At 42.5% G+C, this 16,786-nt stretch overlaps 1 protein-coding gene across 1 annotated transcript in view; it reads right to left on the minus strand.

The window, feature by feature from the left end:
- The window catches only part of LOC308292369 (uncharacterized protein), a gene marked incomplete at its 3' end in the record, with an annotated part of 206,613 nt that overhangs the window by 118,689 nt on the left and 71,138 nt on the right, over nucleotides 1-16,786 (minus strand). The window contains exons 30-31 of the mRNA XM_080734682.1: nucleotides 5,334-5,379; nucleotides 4,455-4,532 (exon numbers count right to left, since the gene is read on the minus strand). Of these exons, the coding sequence (XP_080590808.1) occupies nucleotides 4,455-4,532; nucleotides 5,334-5,379 (124 nt within the window). The remainder of the gene's footprint in view (nucleotides 1-4,454; nucleotides 4,533-5,333; nucleotides 5,380-16,786) is intronic.

The raw sequence follows: 16,786 nt of genomic DNA on the forward strand, positions 1-16,786 counted from the left end.
TAGTTTTGCTATGGTAAAACATGGTATGGATGTACTAATACAGATAACGGAACACCTAAATCCTGGTCAAGCCCCAGTAATGGCTTTTGACCAACCACTGTACACCCTTGCGAAAATGGTTCAGTGGAGTTTTCCAGACTCCTATGGAGAGAAAGAGTTTGTGGTTATGTTTGGTGGGTTACACATAGAAATGGCTTTATGGCACACAATTGGAGAGCTCTTAGATGGAAGTGGTTGGACAACAGCATTGTGTGAAGCCGGGGTGGCCACCACTGGAACAGCAGACTCCTTCTTGAAGGCAGCACACTTGACCAAAACCAGGCACAGTCATCAAGTATCGCTGCTAGCCTTGTCAAAACTCCAGAAAGATGCATGGCTAATGGAATCTACAAGTACTTCCTTTGAGGTATGGAGAGCAGACATGATCAAAAAGTACCCGACCTTCCAATTCTGGAACATTGTTCTTGAATTTGAGAGACTTGTGATGATTTTTGTCCGTGCTCACAGAATCAGGGATTTTGATCTTTACGTGGAAGTTCTGGAGGCATTGGTCTGTTGGTTTTTTGCACTGGACAGAACCAATTACGCAAGATGGATCCCCATACACATACGTGACATGAAAGCTCTGCCACCAAACATCAAGAAGGAACTGAGTAACTTCTGGTCTATTCCAAAAACAAAAAATAGGTTCTCATGCATGCCGATTGATCAAGCCCATGAACAAAACAATGAGTTGGTAAAAGGTACAGGGGGTGCCATTGGTCTAACAGAAAACCCCACTGCCTTTCGGCGATGGATGGTATCAGGACCAGAGCAGGCTAGACTTCTTGTTGATTTTGAATCACAGTGCATGCATTTAGATGACACCTCTTTGCATCTACAGCATGAGCAGAGCTCCTCATACCAGAAAACATTCCAAAAACAAGTTTCCAACTTGTGCAACACAATATCAATCATGGGAAATCCATTTCTGGATACATGTCAAGAGTTGCTTGTACTCAACACTCGCAACTGTGCAAATGAAGATGTGGTCAACACTGTGCGTACCATTGAAATGTTGGGCACTACCCAGTACCAGACATATGTGATGGAATTAATTGTTGATGGGAAAACACCCATTCACCAGACTATTAAGAGGAATAACCTTCCTCTTTTCAAGAATGGAAAAGCAAAGCCAAGATCCAAGGAGAAAGCAAAACTTTCAGCATTGAAAAGTGACTGTAACCTCTTCAGTCAACTTTACATTGCTAGTAAGTTTAGAGATGGCAACCTTGATGAGTTCTTCTCTCATGAGAATAATATCTATCCGCCGGCCCTGTCCAAAGAAGGTAAACTCAATTTGCCATCTCAGAAATCTGATTTGTTGGGTCTAATAGCAGCCGATACTTATCCACCAGTACCATCCTCTGTTGATGTTAAAATTATTGATGGAGCCGCTATTGCCCACGCCCTACCTGTTGATAAAGTATCTACCTTTGGTGAATATGCCAGTGATGTCTTCCTGCCATGGCTAGAAGAAGAACCCATTGAACAAGGAAGAGCTCTTTGAAATGCTAGCTGAGAAAGCTAACGCCACCACTTTCGAATCAGGGAAACAAATATATGTGACTAAAGGTAGGCATGTGCTTTCATCCGGTCCTCTAGCCCCAATGCCAGAGTGTGACCACGAAGAAGCTGACACTAGAGTGTGCATCCATCTGAAAGATGCTCTAGAAAAGGTTGCACAGACAGTCGTAATTCGAACAGTGGATACAGATATCATAGTGATCCTCGTTGGTCTGTTTGGACAGCTTACCAAAGACTACCCAAATATAGGCATCTGGGTTGCTTTTGGTATGGGGAAGAATTTCCAGGAAATATGCATCAATACTATTTCCAAAAAGCTGGGGGAGAACATGAGTTTGGCTCTACCTGGATTCCACTCATTCACAGGGTGTGATACAACATCACAGTTCCAGGGCAAAGGCAAAAAGACAGCCTGGGCTGCATGGAAATCATTTCCAGAAGTGACAGATGCTTTCATTGCTATGGCAGCTGATCCTTTTCAGCAGCTTAGCCAGGAATCAAACACTTTTGCATTGCTGGAACGATATACATGTGTTTTGTATGACAAGACAACTGACATTGAAAATGTCAATGATCTAAGGAAGGACCTGTTTGCTAAAAAATGTCTCTCAATGGAAAACATTCCTCCCACACAGGCTGCACTGCTACAACATTCAAATAGAGCAGTTTATCAATCTAGCATTTGGTCCAACAGCCTAAAAGCTATTCAGTCTCTACCATCCCCTGACAATTTTGGATGGACCAAAATCACTGATTCGTGGACACCGTTATGGACACTCTTGCCAGAGGCTGCCAAAGTTTGTAGAGAACTCCTTAAGTGTGGCTGCAAAGCTGAGCCCCTCTGTTCTCGAAAGTGTCGGTGCCGTGATGCTGGGTTACCTTGTACAGCATTATGCCAATGTGCTGGTGGATGTGAATGGCACATGTGAGTCACTACTATATTGTAATGAATAAGAAAGAAAATTAGTGCAAAACAATCCCGAAGATGCAGAGTGCAACATTTTAGAATTTTATCAATAACTCACTTCCTGTTTAAGAATTTTTTGGGCACCCCTTCTAGGATGTCTTTGGATCACCCAAGGGACATGCATGCCAAATTATATGCTTTTATTAGATTATTTAGCTGTCTTTTGAATCAACTACCAATGGTATATGCGGCCATTTTGAATTTAGTCAATAACTCATTTCCTGTTTAAGATTGTTTTGGGCACCCCTTCTAGGATGTCTTAGGATCACCCAAGGGACATGTGTGCCAAATTTTATGCTTTTTGGAGATTCTTTTGGTGTCTTTTGAGTCAACAGTCAACAGTTTAGGCGGCCATTTTGAATTTTGTCCATAACTCTCTTCCTGTTTAAGATGTTTTTGGGCACCCCTTCTAGGATGTCTTTGGATCACCCAAGGGACATGCATGCCAAATTATATGCTTTTATTAGATTATTTAGGTGTCTTTTGAATCAACTACCAATGGTATATGTGGCCATTTTGAATTTAGTCAATAACTCATTTCCTGTTTAAGATTGTTTTGGGCACCCCTTCTAGGATGTCTTAGGATCACCCAAGGGACATGTGTGCCAAATTTTATGCTTTTTGGAGATTCTTTTGGTGTCTTTTGAGTCAACAGTCAACAGTTTAGGCGGCCATTTTGAATTTTGTCCATAACTCTCTTCCTGTTTAATATTTTTTTGGGCACCCCTTCTAGGATGTTTTAGGATGACCCAAAGGACATCTGTACCAAATTTGGTGCTTCTATCCAACGCGTAATGGTTCGGCCCTTATTTCCCCCTACTATATGTGCAATTCCCAAAGACAGGTAGTGTATGCCAGTGGTTCTCAACCTTTTCAGGCCGTGACCCCCGAAATAATCATGTTTTAACTGGGGACCCCCCACCCTGACGAGTACTAAGAGTTGAGGAATTTTGTATAAAACGGTTCTATTGTGAAAATAGCAGATCTACATGCTCACAACGCCTCGCAACATGTAGATCGGCTATTTTCACAATTTCTGCCTCTAATATTTGACAATTTGGCCCATGTTTAATTTGCAATTTCAGAGGTATTAACAAAATCAATAACCAAAGATAATGCATAGCTATTTTTTCCAGAACCTTCCAGGACCCTTGATAAATTCCAAAACTTTTCCAGTACTGGAAAAAAATAATAATAATAATTTCAAAATATTTCCAGGAATTTCATGACCGTGGGAACCCTGTATTATAGCTGTTGAAAAATAGCAGATGTACAAGCTCGCAGCATGACACCAAGTGCCTAAATGACAACGCTCAGAATATGGATGCTGGGGTTGAAGTGCTTAAAATGAATTTAATGCAGTCACTTTAAAGGAGTAGTTCACCCCCAAATGACTTTTTTTCTATTGATTACTCGCGCCATGGAGACTTGAGTTCAATAATATTTTTTTTGTATTAGTCAAATTCCTAAGACAAAAATGTGATTATAGTAAATGTACCGCTCTGTAAGATATCACTCTCATATGTGGAAACATTGGTACGAGTGTCTTTTATAGATGTTTTTATCTGTTTTTTAGATTTTCTTTAATGATTTTATATTGTATTTTATCTGTTTGTATGTCTACATTTGGCTTCGGCTTTAATAAAGTTTGATTGATTGTACCCCCATTGATTCCCGAAGGGGACCCATGCATTCGGGTCCCCATCCGGAATCAATGGAGGTAAATTTATGATACTAAAAATGTTGTCTTAGGAATGCGCTAAAAACCCAAAAATATTATTGAACACAAGTCTCCATGGTGTGAATAATCAATAGGAAAAAAAAGTAAAAGGCTTGAAGCTGCATCGTCGTACAGCGTACATAAAAGGCTAGAGCATTTCAGTCCTAAGTTGTCTCTGGACAGACAAAAACATTGGCTTACCTAATTTCTTTCCCACGGGTAAGCCAGTAAAAAGCTTTCCACCCTCCATCTTCTTTTGCCATTTCAGGGCTTTGACAGCTGGAACAGACACATGCAGTTAAATCATCAACTGTACTTCCACCATAAATGATTGTCACTTATTGTTATTGTACGTATTTACTCGCGACCCCATAAAAATGCGTCTGCGACCCACAAATGGGCCCCCGAGTCTTCCCGGTTCCGGGGACATCCAGGGGTCCTTGAGGGAGTTCCAGGGGTCCCTAGCAAGATAAGCTAATATAGCATCCAGTTTAAACACTTCCCCCTATATACAGTACATCTGCTATTTGAAAATAGACAAACTTCAAGCACACAAAGCATCACAATATGAGGACACAAGCCCCCAAAAGTTTATTTGGAGGTCCTTGACATGTTTGAGAGCCACTCCTATGCTATCTGCTAGTTGCATTCACATAATCCATTTTTATGGATCTCCCCGTACACTGGAAGCAAGTGTTTTTTTTTTCCGTTTCTCCCCAACTCATCAGCTTTTTATTTTCGTAAACAGTAAAACAAACTTTCATGGTTGGGATAACAGTTTGTAAAAAAAATAAAATAAAAAATAAATAAGGTTGGTTCCAGCTCCACTTTTTCTGCTAATTTCATCAATTATACATGCACTTGTTTATCCTGTGTCCTATTAAATTGGTAATCATGTTGCTGAACAAATACAGCAGCAATAATTGCTATCAAATGTCAGTCAATTAGTCTTTACATTGTTTTATATTAAATTGCCGTCTCCCGTACCCCAGAGTTATGCAGGGACTCAGTTTCCCAAGACACAAACAGCAAGTGAATGATCTCACAACGTTCCCTCCTCATGCCCATAGCCACACTCACCTGTCTTATAGCTATATGGACAGATGGGGCCGCTCACTCTCACTTTCTGTAAAATAGAAAACACAGACATGTATGTATGTAAAGAGCGTGTTGAAACAGAACAGATTGCTGCGTCTAATTCATGACATCTAGAACAGTGGTTCTCAACCTGTGGGTCGAGAATCGGGGGGTCCCCAAATGATTAGCTCAACAGTGAACAAACCAACGTAACGTTTAAGTGTATAGAGGGTACATGGACATTTCTAAAGTGACTTTTTAATACCTCTAAAATTACAAATTAAACATATTGCATTATATATATTTATTACGGTATATGCAATTACACAAATTGTCAAATATTAGAGGCAGAAATTGTGAAAATAGGCAATCTCCCTGCTCACAACGCCTCGCAGCGCGAGGCGTTGTGAAGCGTGAAGGAGTTTTTCTTATAGAATAATAATAGAGATGGACACGACAAACTGGTTTAACTCTCCTACTGCCAGATCATTTATTTATTTATTGGGTCTGGCGCCATCAAAAAGCGGCTTACCTTTGCGACGTTATAGTAGATAGACAGACAGACATTTATTTTTTATTTTTTATTTTTTTTGGTTGTGCAATAGTGCACTTTGGTCTGCCAGGCAGCAGAGGGCGGCGTCATGCGAGAATGAATGTGAATTTGCCTGTTATGTGTTGAAGAAGAAGAAGACCAGTCACTGGCCCCAGAGCCTTACAGCCAGAGGAAATCAACAAGGAAGTGAATTGTTCTCCGTTGATCTAACGCATAATGGATTTTTTACACCATCACCGCGGAAAATGTGTTTACAGTAGACGGCCGCGCGACCCCTCATCAGCTTACAGTCATCAGACGAACGAACCGAACGAGCGCCGTATTGGCGGTAAGGTCTTGCGCAATCGGGCGAACGTGAACGTTCAAAGCGTGGGAAGAGTTAACAGTCACAATGCTTTATTTCAGCTTAGCAGAGCTTGTCCCTTGATTCTTGGCAATCAAGTGCGCACATACAGGTTTATAGGGGCTTTTAAGCCGTGACATCATTTTGTAGGCAGAGGAGAACTCTGCCCCCAGAGCATTTTCTGTCCCTCGCTATTTCAACAGATCCGAGACAAAAATAACGACTAAAGTATAATTCTAACACTTTCCTTTCAACAACAAAGAGAAGAAAAAATGTGTAAATACTAAATAGTAAAAATAGTAAAAAGATTCACGGAAACTGGGGGCAGAAATTCTCCTCTGCCCTATAAAATGATGTCATACTTAACAGCCCCATAACGAGTCTTCACCCCTCCCGTCCTTAAACGGCCCCTTCACCTCTGGGACAACCCGACCATATTTTATTGTTGTTTGGGACACGATCAACACAACCCTGAGTTATTTTTTGTGTTCAATCTGTTTTTTGAGATATTTTAGTATTTCAGCATGTACTAGTGATGTGTTTTGCATCGCATCACTGATGATGCAAAATGCATCACTAGTACATGCTGAAATACTAAAATATCTAAAAACACAGATTGAACACAAAAAATAACTCAGGGTTGTGTTGATCGTGTCCCAAAACTAAGATAGGTTTGTCCCAGAGGTGAAGTGGCCCTTTAAACATTACGTGATACTTGATGTTAATTCTGGTATTAAGCTGGTTCATAATCTTGCCGATAAAACAGACACATCAACATGTTTATGACAGGCACTCCATCTCCCTCGGCCCAATGTCACCATGACCGCGACAACATGCCATAACATTTCCGCCTCAAGGCGCACACGTACGCCAAATGGCCTGAATGTCCTGCCAAGATAACACCGCGGTCTGGGAATTGGTGGTTGTGCAATAGCTTGCATAAGCTCAAGACAAGAGGAATACCATTTAACCCATTCAGAACGGGTACACTATATTGTGTATCATTATTTTATGCTTTAACTATTGAAAAATAGCAGATATACAAGCTCACAGCGCGGCACCGAGTGCCGCACTGCGAGCTTGTAGATCTGCTATTTTTGAAAAATCGTGAAAATTAGGATGTTGACCCGATTCTATAAGTGTCTTTTGAATCCTTCTAAGATCTTTTGAAAAACCCATGTTTCTATGTCAGCAATCTGGCTTAGCCATCGTCAAAGAAAAGGTCCTTTTCACTCAACTGGAGCTCAGTTAGTCTGTTCTTGAGAGACTACTATGTCAGTGGTTCTCAAACCTTTTCATGTGAAGGACCCCCAAACTGATATTTATTTGACCAAGGACCCCCATTCAACATATTAGTTCCAGGGACCACCCAGAAGCAAAAATTTGAGTCACAACCGTTCGCCTTGGAAAATACATACATTCAAAGATTTGCACACATTTTCACGACAGATCTACAAGCTCGCAGCGCGGCACTCGGTGCCGCGCAGTGAGCTTGTATATCTGCTATTTTTCACTGGTTAAAGCAGTCATAATTTTAGGCTTAAATGGGTTAAAGGCCAGGCGAATAAGGACTGGCTATGTCTTGCCAAATACACGCTCCGACGCACGTAGTCGTCCGCAATGGAAATTTGGCCTCGGGCTCGGCGAGAGTCATCCGCTCATCTTTGCCCAAGATTGTTTATATAAGCTCTGTAGTTTAGAACTCAAGTGTGCAGTCTTCGCGCCCTGCCACTTGGAGTAATATCTGTGTCAGGGAATTAGGATTGCACCCAGAGCTCTGCTGTATTGTTGTATACGAGGTTGTATCGTTTTATCATTCATATTAGAATAGGTTCAAAAATAATGTAAACTTGATAAACATTTACATCAAACATCTAAATATTGAATCGAGCAACTTAAAACTGTCCAGGGTGTTCATAAAAGCCTGATTAGTCGATACAAATTTTATCGACTAATCAGGCTTTTTAGTCATTTAATGACCAAAGTTTTTTTGAAAGTGAAATATCCCTTAATAAGGTACCGGTAATACATAATTTGGATAATTGGATTATAACTGTTGCCTGGACATTGTTTGATTTTGGTTCCTCATATCACAGGATCAACAAACACCTTTGGGTTTTATGGTATATTGATTTGATCATATCTTTCTCTGTATTCGTTGACACAAGGTGGACACATAAAACGCCAATCAGGTGCTACAGCACTTGGTGTAAAAAGGTTGAGAACTACTGCATTAGACCAGGGGTCTTCAACATTTTCAGGCCAAGGACCCCTTGGTTGAGAGAGAGATGAAGCAGGGACCCTGTAATGGCAAAATATATTGTACTGTGTTAACATAGGGTTAATCGAGATACTGAAGTAGGGGTTGGCAAGTGGTCATCAAAGAAGTGTACCATCTGTAAATCCCCCCATCAATCAAATGTACCTTTTCCCTAAGTAAGCAAAACTGTGTCCTTTTTATCACCCCTGGCGACACCATGTCTTGCACGTGGCACTCCTACACGTGTTGGGGATGACCGATAAGTAACCCGTGATAGCCCTTTGATTTCTCCGGGTCGGTCTTCACTCCTTCTATGCTGAATCGGCAATTACTCATTACTTTGCTGGCACCTGCCACATCTATCATTTGCACCCAGGCTCTTTCCCACGTTTGTTCTACAGTCCTGAGAGTATATAAGGACTGCTCACCCTGCATCAGATTGTCATTGCCACCGTCATCGTCAGTTTGTGCTCTGACCCTGTCCATGGATAGTTTTATTTGATACTTTTACATGGTTTTGAGTTTTCTTTATTCTTTGGACAAAGTGTTGTCCCGTCCGGATCCTGATCAGCTTGGATTAAACTTCTTTTTCTACTTGACTTTCAACTTGTTCTGAGATTTGTCTTTTCCTTGATACTGTTGAGTATTTTGTCTTTGTGTGAATTTCCACCACATTTTGGTGTCGAAGTGGGATTCCACGACTGGACGCCGCGGCTAGCCTGGTGCGGTCCCTGAACTGGCCAGCCACCCATCCCGTCTACGGCTACAAAACCAATCAATCTGCCAAAGAGGGATTAGGGGTGGATACGGGCACGGCTCCGGGCTTTCCGCGGGGATCAGCGCTGGAATCTTGACACGGTGAGAGAATTTACACATTTGTTTGAAGATTATAATTAAAACCACGCGTTTCTTTTTCGGTCCTGACACATTTTACATTCTTTTTTTTTTCTACGGAAAATTGTCATTTTTTTTCTCTCTTTTCTTGTCTGGGCCTCGAATGGGTGGTTTCTTTTAAATATTTTCTGTTAATTTGGTTTGTCTATGTTAAATTGCTATTCCGTGCGAGGCGTATGGTTGGGTACTTTTCTGAGCTTTTGAGGCTGTAAGATTGGTGAGACACAGGCGCGTGCTAGTTGCATGTGGGGTGTTCCCCGGGGTGGACCTGGTTCACCGGAGTTGAGACCCGCACATTGAGTCTTTCTTTGGGGTGTTCCTCGTGGGGAACTTAGTTCCCGGTGTTGAGGCCCTGCACACGGTTTTTGTTGAGCACGTTAGGGTTATCCCAGCACCTTAGTCTGGGCGGTGTTGAAGACGTTCACATCGTTAAAAGTTGCGGTGTGGAATCCGCACGGGAAAATGCCTGTCGACAGTTGAAATCTGTGTCTCGGTGCCAGCCGAAAGCTCATGCCTTTAGCCCTTGTCGGAGATTTGTGTAATCATTTTGACCCCCAGGACCCAGACTTTGTCTTGTCTGTGCGTATTTGTGCCACAAATCCTCTTTGGTTGGTTATCTATCACTCTCCTGTTGCTTGTTTTATTACTTTTCTTTTTAGTGGTGTGGTATCTTGGTTATGTTTTTCTTCTGCGGTACTTCAGTGGTTGCAGCCGTGAGCTTATGCCTTTAGCCCTGACGCCGTTTTATCTGTGCACATTCTTATACGGACTCCTGTTGATTGTCTGTTACTCCCTCTATCTACCTCTTTGTTACTAACCTGCCTTTATCTGTCCTTTAGTTGGGTGTGAGTTACACTGCTCAATTATTACGAGCATTTTTTTTCTGATGGATACGGTTTTCTTCTGTTTTGCTCGCTGCTTTGACGTGCTTCCATAGGCTCTCTGCCTCCTGGACACTTCACTACTCTATCGGGTCTGAGTTTCATACTTTTAGCCCTCGCTCTCATGGGCTTCGCTACGTTCACGATACTCTCGCTGATATAATTGAATATTACCTCGCACATTGCTCTTTTCCCCGACTGGACTACTGACTTGACATTTTTATTGGTCTGACTTATTGTAAAACAAAAAAAGTGTGGGGTGCTATCTAGGGCTATTTTTAGTGCCAACATTATCAGGAGTTATATTGCCAAAACTATTTTCACTGTAGTGGAATTATTATTATTATTACCCGTATTAGTATTATTATTTAGGGTTTAAAATTATCTTCACTGTCTTGGAGCTATATTGGTGCCAAAATGTTCAGTGTTATATTGCTGGTAATTATATTAAAATAAATGATATTAAAAAATAAATATATTTTACTAGACATTTAAAATGGTCTAATTAGTCATTCACTATTAAATAATAATAATAAAAAAAAAAAAAGTGAAAGGAAGAACACAGAATGCAATTTGATTTATTACTTCTTACTATTTAATTAATTGAAACACTGAATACAATTTGTTTTATTACTTTTTTCTATTAGTTAATTGAAGAAATGTGAATATATAGGTATATGGATGAATGTGTTTATGTGTGTATATATATACACGTGTGTATATGCGTGTGTATAATATATATAGAATTTGTTCATTATTTTCTTCTCATTATTAATTGATAAAAAAAAACAAAAAAAAAAACATTGCTGCTATTATTGTCCAAAAAAACAACAACAAACACCTCTATTGGTATTGCTGCTATTATTGTCCCAAAACATCACTATTGGGACTGCTGCTATTCTATATTCTATATTAAAAAAAAACATTTGTTTTATTACTTCTGTTTTATAAAGTGTATTTCTCTACTGTTCATTATGGGGAAATCCTTATCTAAAGATCAAAGGGATTTGATTGAAACAAACCCAAAGTTCAAGCTCATGTGGGACAAGGACCCCAATAATTTAGCACAAATAAAGGTTTGGATTGATGATCTGGGATTCCCTGAGGGAGGAAGTTTTAGTTTAGCTCAGCTAGACAAACTCAAGTCCAGACTGGAGGATAGAGAGAGAGAGAAAGGAAAAAGGTTTATTGCTAACTGGAAGGCGTATTCGGATTGGAGAGAGGTTGCAGAGAGTAGGGAGAGAGGCATGTTGAGAGGGGGTTGTCAAAGAGCAAGTAACCCCAGCACTGGTTCTGCTTTGCTTTCTTGTTCAAGGATGGACCCAGCTCTGGATTGCACACCGCTCGCACCCCCACCTGCTGCCCAGCCAAGAGCCAGCCCTCCACCACCGCCACCATCGTCACCGTCACCTACAACGGCCTCCTCATCGTCCAGTTCCTCCAGCCAAGAGCCTCCCCAGCACCCGCCCGTAGCGGCTTCCACCCCCAACAGCATGTATGCCGACGCACAGCAAGCCATAGCCACTACTAAATCATCAGGGGAAGGAGGGGCGTCAGTGTCAGGGGCCTCCGCTCCTAACCCCTCTGACCTCCGGGCTGCACTGCAGAGAGACATTACCAGCATGATGGAGACGCTGAGAGAAAGTTTTGCCCAGAGCACCCCCCAACTCCAGCCCCCCCTCATTCCACTGTTGTCTCGACCACCGCCCAGCAGCCCAGGTTGGGATCAAACACGTAATGACTCAGTGCCTATGGTCATGACCCCTGCCCCGCCTGGCCGAGAAGAAGTACACCCACTTCCGCAGTCACTCCCCAGGGCACAACCCAACTACCAAGCCCCTCCTGGTTATGCTCATGCAGTTTGGGGCTCCAGCCCTGACTCTGGTCCTTATAAACACACACGTTTGAGAGAGAGACAGAGAATGCAGCGTCGCCCAATCGCTGAACAATGGGACCAGAACACGTGTTTCCTGAAAGGTGCCGTCGGAGGGAGGAGTGAGATGCTTGACGAGAGAGATGACGCTCCCAGCCAGACGTGCCAGGAAGAAGAAGGTGAGGACATAATTCCAGCTCGCACTACCATGCCTATGGTGGAAGTACAGGGCCCAGTAGGTGTCTCTCTTGTTTATCGTGCACAGGCAATTAATGAGATGGCCCAAGTGTTCTCCCACCTGCCTAAACTTGAGAACAATGGTGAGATATACGCCACAGAGCTCGCAGACACTTTACGCTATGTGAAACCCACACTTCACGAGCTCCAGCGTGTGATCGTACAGAGAGAGGGGGGAACTATTTGGAACACTGTCAGGCCAGATGGATGGCCTGCCCGAGACGTCCGCCTGAGAGAAGCAGACTACGACTCCCACCACAACATCCAGTTCAGGGCTTATTTGAGAGCTCTGTGTGACAGCATTAGGGAGAAATACCCGGCAAGGATGGACGTGAATGCAGTGACTGGTTGCCTACAGAAACAGGACGAGCCAGTCCAGGTTTTCCTCGACCGTCTGACAACTGCATTCAGGGTCAACAGTGGCATTCCAACCGGTCAGCTGGGAGTCATTCCGATTACACCATATGAGGCACATTTGAGAAGCCACTTCATAGCCAACCTCCGTCCGGACATTTCAACTGAAATTAAACAAAAGTTTGTTGGCTGGTCTACTGCGACACTTGCTGATTGTGTAGCACATGCTGAACATTATGAACAGGTGACTAATGACAAGGCTGTCAGAGCAAAGAAGAAGATAGAGGCCACGATGGAGAAGGGTATGCTCCAGCTGATTCACAACTCTGTCCGCGGAGGAGGCAGGGGAAACAGAGGCTGGGAAGGGAGAGACCACGACAGCTCTGATGATGGCTCCGACAATGGCGACAACGCTGACTACACTGAAGGACTCTGGGAGCCAGGGAGCTGCCATAACTGCGGTCACCAAGGACACTGGCGAAACGTCTGTCCGGAGCTGCTCAGCGGCCGGCCCAGAGAGAGGAGAGAGGGACGCAGAGACAAGAGAGACGACAGAGACGACAGGAGAGGTGGGTGTGTCCAGGCTGATTGATGGTCTGACCAGGTGTTGCAATCCGGGCCTGGGGAAGTCCTTTCTGCTTTGCACTGCGACAGGGAAAGTTCAGGTGACAACACAAACATACACAGCCATGCACCCAACACACTTAAGCCAGGAAACTATTGACCTAGTAATTATGTGATGTAATTGATGCCTTTTAAAAAAAGAAAAAAAAAAAAAAAAAAGTTCAAAATGATGATACCGCTGAATAGGGGACCTATGCTAGATGGAAGGTCTGAAATAACCATGTCCCAAAATGTAGATTATTGGTTAACGTTGACAGGGTGAATAACCACACACGGTAAATAAATAATGCTAAAAAAAAAAAAAAAAAAAAGTGTGTAACAGTGAATAACTTGGCAGATTTTAAAATGTATTTCTTCATAGATTATTTATTTATTGCAGTGTTGATACTTTTACTTAAGTAAAGTTGGACTTTAATAATTCACGAGCTAGATGACCCTAAAATACAAACTGCTACAATCTTAGAGCAGAAAGTTTTTCAAAATAGGTCTATACATGGTAATTGGGACTGTGACACTGACAGATGACGAGACACACTGGACTGGCACACACCTATGGCGAAATGTGATATCACTAAAATCTCTAAATTGCCATGATCCCTGAGGGACTCTGGCGAAACACAAATATGATGTAGGCCTCATTAAAATTACACAACCGGTTGTCTTTACACCCAAGAGCACTTATAGGCCTGTTTTCAATCTTTTCTAGCTGCAGCAGTGATTGTTCCTTGTGATGAATCTCCTATCAATCAATTTTACTTGTCTATAAGGCACCTGTCGAGGGAGAAACCCACCGCATGGATATTCTGAGAGGACCTGCATGTTACGAACAGTGCCGTCTCTGAGAGTGTGGCTGTGGAGCTAAAACCACACAACATCTCGCCGGAATAACACCAGAGTGTTGTACCATAACTTCTTGAATCCTTTTCATAGCATCCAGCGGATGAGGCGAGTCAGTACTGGGTTGAGTTCATCTTCCAAGGTAATACCTGGACTAAGTTTAGCCAAGGGTTCTTGCAACGTTCTTTCTTTCTTTTTGCTGCCTTAAAGGCAGACCTAGATAGTATTGTTGTTTTACGTGGACGGCCTGTGAGTGCCTCACGTGGTTTTGTTTTATTTGCAGCTGACTGTGTATGCACTCCATGCTGTTTCGCTGTTGCTTAATGAAAATGTGCCACCTGTCACTGCCATGTTGGCTATGCTATAACACACTGTTGCTTTGCATGTCTAATATCACTGTGAAATGTTGCAATGTTCTTAAGCTTGCTACGTTGCTTCCTATTCCCTGTTAACATAGAGATCTGCATCCTTGTTAAACAAGAATTCACTGTTGACGAATAATGGCTTGATCATAATTGTCTCCACACTGTTAATGCTGCTTGCATTCTTAGGATTGACCTGAGGGACGACCCCTCCTAGACGCTGACCTAGAATTGGCCTGTGACGGCTCATCTTCCGGGGACTCAGAGATTGGGTCCGATAGTAGCTGGAAGCTGCTTTCGGCTGCCATCGGCAGCTATGTCTCTGTTCAAAATTTGTTCCAGGTGCTGTTAATCACCTACATCGCCGTCAAGGTAGCTGAGAGGAACACCAGTATCCACACGTCACACTGCAAGTGCTACCGTCCACCACCACCAGTGGAAGGACAAAAGGAGGGTGAGGAGGCGAAGCAGATGAATGCACGTTGGCACGTGCCCGCGCGAAGGATGAGAAGCAGATGAAGTGCATTGCCATGCACCAACTAGATGAATTGTGTTTGGCAACACAACAACGGATGACGTGAGGACATCGCTCTCAAGTCGCAGTTTGCATTACGCCCCTCCCCATCACCGTCCCTCCTTAAACAGCTAAGTGCTGTTACCACTACCCCAACCTGCACACTGCTCTTTATTGTACCATCTCAAAAGACCTGCCCATGACACTTTACAAGGTTATTACGAGTGGCACTGCCCGCAGGCAGCAAACGCTCTACCAACCTGCCTGTCTTTGACCAAAGGTTAAAAGAAGGCCACTTCAACCCATTCGGTGCCAACTGGATCGCCGAGGCTCTGAAGGACAGTGTGTGGTTATGCATTTGAATTATGTACCTGACTATGTCACGCCATTCACTGGGTATGAGCCACGAAAAAGACGCTTGTGTGAGCATTCTGTCAACAGCCAACATTTAGAATTACATCTGTCCGAATGTATGACTCTTACTTCCAAATGGGTTGATCTTGTTATTGTTTCTTGTTTTTATTCTTTTTATGTTCTCAGTAATATTTGGTGTAAAACCTTAAAGCTTCCATACTTTATATATTCATAAAGCTTGCTCCAACCTAGAGGGACGTGTATTCCAATGATGACATGTCCCGAAACTTGTATTAAGTGTGATGTGTTTGATAAAATGATACTACTGGTGTTTTTCTTGAAAATGCATGGGTTATATTATTCATTTAAGTTATTTTAATTTGTCATAGTCTAATACATTAGTACATTCCTTTAGCATTGGGTATTATGCATGCTTGGGTTTGTTATCATTTGGGTTATTCTACATCTATCTCATACTTATTAATCAACCATATATTTTGTATGTTAATCAATAAGAAGATTATTGTTTAAAAGGAGGGAATGTAATGGCAAAATATATTGTACTGTGTTAACATAGGGTTAATCGAGATACTGAAGTAGGGGTTGGCAAGTGGTCATCAAAGAAGTGTACCATCTGTAAATCCCCCCATCAATCAAATGTACCTTTTCCCTAAGTAAGCAAAACTGTGTCCTTTTTATCACCCCTGGCGACACCATGTCTTGCACGTGGCACTCCTACACGTGTTGGGGATGACCGATAAGTAACCCGTGATAGCCCTTTGATTTCTCCGGGTCGGTCTTCACTCCTTCTATGCTGAATCGGCAATTACTCATTACTTTGCTGGCACCTGCCACATCTATCATTTGCACCCAGGCTCTTTCCCACGTTTGTTCTACAGTCCTGAGAGTATATAAGGACTGCTCACCCTGCATCAGATTGTCATTGCCACCGTCATCGTCAGTTTGTGCTCTGACCCTGTCCATGGTGTAATAGATTCTATGAAATGTAATCTATTTGTTTTATATGTGCAGTCACGTGTCTGTCACTTTACCTAAGAATACAGTAAGACTGACTCAGCAACAGCTGTCGGGACCGTGGCTCCACGCGCGCTCCGACGTCATCAGTCCGTACATGGAAGACTCTTCAGAATTGTATCTTTAGACATTGTTTAGGATACACCCTCTCAACTATTCTTGTCACACTGTCCGTGTATATAATGGGACCATGCCTGAGAAATGGGAGCGACAGATGGGGATGCGTGTCGCTCAGAGCTCTTGATAAGATTGTTGAATAAATGTTGTATTCATTATACTCCACCCTCTAAGAATTCGATTCAATTTATTATGTTATTATTTATATAAGTATGATG

Source organism: Nannobrachium achirus (assembly GCF_963921795.1).
Source record: "Nannobrachium achirus genome assembly, chromosome: 10".
NCBI classification, from domain to species: domain Eukaryota; kingdom Metazoa; phylum Chordata; class Actinopteri; order Myctophiformes; family Myctophidae; genus Nannobrachium; species Nannobrachium achirus.